Source organism: Coregonus clupeaformis, chromosome 12 (genome assembly GCF_020615455.1).
Source record: "Coregonus clupeaformis isolate EN_2021a chromosome 12, ASM2061545v1, whole genome shotgun sequence".
NCBI lineage: Eukaryota > Metazoa > Chordata > Actinopteri > Salmoniformes > Salmonidae > Coregonus > Coregonus clupeaformis.
Window position 1 is genome coordinate 62,494,455 of NC_059203.1, and position 3,724 is coordinate 62,498,178.

At 44.4% G+C, this 3,724-nt stretch overlaps 1 protein-coding gene across 1 annotated transcript; it reads right to left on the bottom strand.

Annotated features, from left to right (window-relative positions):
- Positions 1 to 1,282: 1,282 nt before the first annotated feature.
- LOC121562678 (dynactin subunit 6) lies at positions 1,283 to 2,920 on the bottom strand. Its single transcript, XM_045224094.1, has 4 exons — positions 2,811 to 2,920; positions 2,477 to 2,541; positions 2,107 to 2,212; positions 1,283 to 1,492 (listed from the first exon to the last, which is right to left on the bottom strand). Exons 1-4 carry the CDS (start codon positions 2,903 to 2,905, stop codon positions 1,366 to 1,368), a joined length of 393 nt encoding a protein of 130 aa, XP_045080029.1. The 5' UTR covers positions 2,906 to 2,920; the 3' UTR covers positions 1,283 to 1,365.
- Positions 2,921 to 3,724: the final 804 nt, after the last annotated feature.

The following is a 3,724-nucleotide window of genomic DNA, read 5'->3' on the forward strand; positions in this document are numbered from 1 at the left end:
CAGCAGCAGCAGGTTACAGTTAAATATATATATATATATTTTAAGAGAAATGCATGGCGGCCGCGGTGCAATTTAGAAGTAGCCCAAACCTCGTTTTCAATGTAGCCCAATTTGGCGAGAAAACCGCAAACTGCAATCCTGGTCATGCTGTGGATGTTTGGTCAGGACGTGTCGTTTAATTTGTTCGTTTTGAGAGACTCATTAATAAGCACTTCCCTACACAAAACACATTGTGGGCGCTCCTCGTTATTTCTCAAAGTTTGTATGAAACCAAGAGAGAGAAACTCATCGCTGTATTTGCGTTTCATGACGATTGAGCCCAGTCATAACTTGTGGCTAGCTCGACTCCCATTGGAAGACAGCGGCCAGTGGAAATGACAAGTCATTGGCTGACAGCGCTTCATCTGCTGCCGAACCACGGCGCTGCAGCGTTTGGGTCGCGGAGTGATCTTCAACAACACTGCAGAAAAAGGATCCGGTAAAACGCGACGCACACACACGTCACCCCTCCCGCTCGGGCAGCTGCCAAACTGACACCGCTGCTAAGCAGAGAGCGCACTGAACAGAGAGCGCAGTTGCACTTGGCCAAATCAATTCAAGTAATTCATTTAATAATTATACATTTACTCTAACACGTCGCGACCCACCATTAACAGGTCCGCGACACACTTTGGGTCGTGATCCATACTTTCGAAAGGCTGCTATAGGTCAGTGGCTGTACCCTATAGGTCAGTGGCTGTACCCTATAGGTCAGTGGCTGTACCCTACAGGTCAGTAGCTGTACCCTAGCTGTACCCTACAGGTCAGTGGCTGTACCCTATAGGTCAGTGGCTGTACCCTATAGGTCAGTGGCTGTACCCTATAGGTCAGTGGCTGTACTCTATAGGTCAGTTGCTGTACCCTATAGGTCAGTAGCTGTACCCTATAGGTCCGTGGCTGTACTCTATAGGTCAGAGGCTGTACCCTATAGGTCAGTGGCTGTACCCTATAGGTCAGTAGCTGTACCCTACAGGTCAGGGGCTGTACTCTATAGGTCAGTAGCTGTACCCTATAGGTCAGTGGCTGTACTCTATAGGTCAGAGGCTGTACCCTAGCTGTACCCTACAGGTCAGTGGCTGTACCCTATAGGTCAGTGGCTGTACCCTATAGGTCCGTGGCTGTACTCTATAGGTCAGAGGCTGTACCCTAGCTGTACCCTATAGATCAGTAGCTGTACCCTATAGGTCAGTGATTGTACCCTAGCTGTACCCTATAGGTCGGTGGCTGTACCCTATAGGTCAGTAGCTGTACCCTATAGGTCAGTGGCTGTACCCTAGCTGTACCCTATAGGTCAGTGGCTGTACCCTACAGGTCAGTGGCTGTACCCTATAGGTCAGTGTACCACACTTCAATATAAAGGATACTACATCCAACTTCAAACACGTTGTTGATGCCGATGGTCATCGTCTTGGGCTCCACTCCCTCAGAGTCAGGTGTAATGTTCTCTGGATAACTGATCAAAGACAGACAACCAGCTTCAATCACTACAATGCAGACCATAATATGGCAGAGGAAAAAGAGACCATAATATGGCAGAGGAAAACGAGACCATAATATGGCAGAGGGAAAAGAGACCATAATATGGCAGAGGAACAAGAGACCATAATATGGCAAAGGAAAAAGAGACCATAACATGGCAGAGGGAAAAGAGACCATAATATGGCAGAGGAAAAAGAGACCATAATATGGCAGAGGAAAAAAAGACCATAATATGGCAGAGGAAAAAGAGACCATAATATGGCAGAGGAAAAGAGACCATAATATGGCAGAGGGAAAAGAGACCATAATATGGCAGAGGGAAAAGAGACCATAATATGGCAGAGGAAAAAGAGACCATAATATGGCAGAGGAAAAAGAGACCATTATATGGCAGAGGAAAAGAGACCATTATTTGGCAGAGGAAAAAGAGAGGTGAGGGAAAGACAGAATAGAAGGAAGGGAGAAATAAAGAGAAGGGAGAATGGAGGGATGTAGAAGAGGGGAGAAAGAGACGTGTAAATAGAACACAGGAGAGACCACACCATTGCACCCTTCCACTTTTATAAGATTCACTATTGTTATGTTCACCTGTTAATTATGAGAGCTTGTTCCTCTATGAGGTTGCCTTCTCCGATGACTATGGGTCCTGCCTCGGCTATGATGCGGGCTTTGGGATGGACCACCGTTCTGGCACCTGGAAGGACCATACATGAACGTCGTGCACAGTCAAATGTGTAACGTTAGCCTACATCAACCATCTTAGCTGGCTGCAAAGTGGATATGTACTCAGTGACCTGAACCGTGTAATAATGTCAAGCTATATGGAGACTAGCGTTACTAGAGACAAACGAATTTTGTTGTTGCTCATTCTTATAAATAGTTGCTCATTCTTATAAATAGTTAATGAACGTTAGCTGGCTGGCTTGCTAGGTAAAGGCTACATTTGACGTCTTCTTACCAATAGTGACGTCTCCTCTGATCTCGCTTTCCACGCAAACCACGGCGCCAGCTGCTATTTTAGCGCTACAAACAGAAAACCAACTGTTGGTAATAATCAGCAATAAAAAGCTTACAATTTATGAATCATCTGTATGTCACCATTCCACAAGTTAGTTAGCTAGCTACGATTTTAGCTATAGCAAGCAGCTAACTTAGCTAGTAACGTTAGCTAGCTGTTTCCTAAAACATATTCAACTTGTTTAACACATTCAAACTATCATCAAACAGTAACAATGTGATCTTTGATACATAACACAGTTCTAAAAAATACATTCAATTTGGATTCGTAATACCTTTTTTGAGCACTTTGTTTATCCGACATTTTGTTGATCGACTTTAGTTTTTTTGACAATCGATTACAAATCCTTCTCAGCATCAATAACGTCATTGTGCGCTTGCGTGGAACGCAGATAATTTAATGGGGATTTAGTGTCACCTAGCGAATGTTTACAAAACTGCAGCTGACCTGATCTCCTTATAATATTTTTATTCAGAGAAAATGGTACAAGTATTATTCATTTTTCTCCTTTTTATGTCCCAAATCCCAATCTCCCCTAACCTTATCCCCTAGCCCCTATGCACTTGTATAGATCTGCCAGTATAAGAAGTGTCAACAACGTGTCATCTGATAGATGGGGCGGCGCACAATTGGCCCAGCGTCGTCCAGGGTAGGGGAGGGAATGGCCGGCAGGGATGTAGCTCAGTTGGTAGAGCATGGCGTTTGCAACGCCAGGGTTGTGGGTTCGATTCCCACGGGGGGCCAGTATGAAAAAAGGAATAAAAAATAATAATGTATGCACTCACTAACTGTAAGTCACTCTGGATAAGAGTGTCAGCTAAATGACTAAAATGTAAAAATGTAAATGTAATAGATAACCGTGTCCTTGACTAGTCTCCAAGCACCATTTATCCTGGTCCCAGATCAGTGTTTACTTTGGCTGTATTGGTTCATTGTTATGCTGGCCGGTGTGTACGCAGAGGACACAGTTACCTGTCAATCATCAACCTGTCACTGCTGACAGCTCAATGTCACTGTAAATGGAATTAGTACACGCACACACACACTTTTCAATGACCCCCCCCCCCCTCCACACTTCCTGATCATTTACAAAAGCATAATCAACAACAAATTAACCAACATGTACTAGATAGTCAGGCAGAACTTCAAAACACAGCTTCAAATCACTCAAACTTTCAGATGTCCGCC

Bases quoted from the DNA above. Each gene is read 5' to 3' on its own strand.
- LOC121562678 (XM_045224094.1), bottom strand. From the start codon at position 2,905: ATGACGTTATTGATGCTGAGAAGGATTTGTAATCGATTGTCAAAAAAA. The intron at 2,542-2,810 runs GTATTACGAATC...TTCTGTTTGTAG, and splicing joins AAACAAAGTGCTCAAAAAAG to CGCTAAAATAGCAGCTGGCG. The intron at 1,493-2,106 runs GTGAACATAACA...GTCTTTGATCAG, and splicing joins CAAGCTCTCATAATTAACAG to TTATCCAGAGAACATTACAC.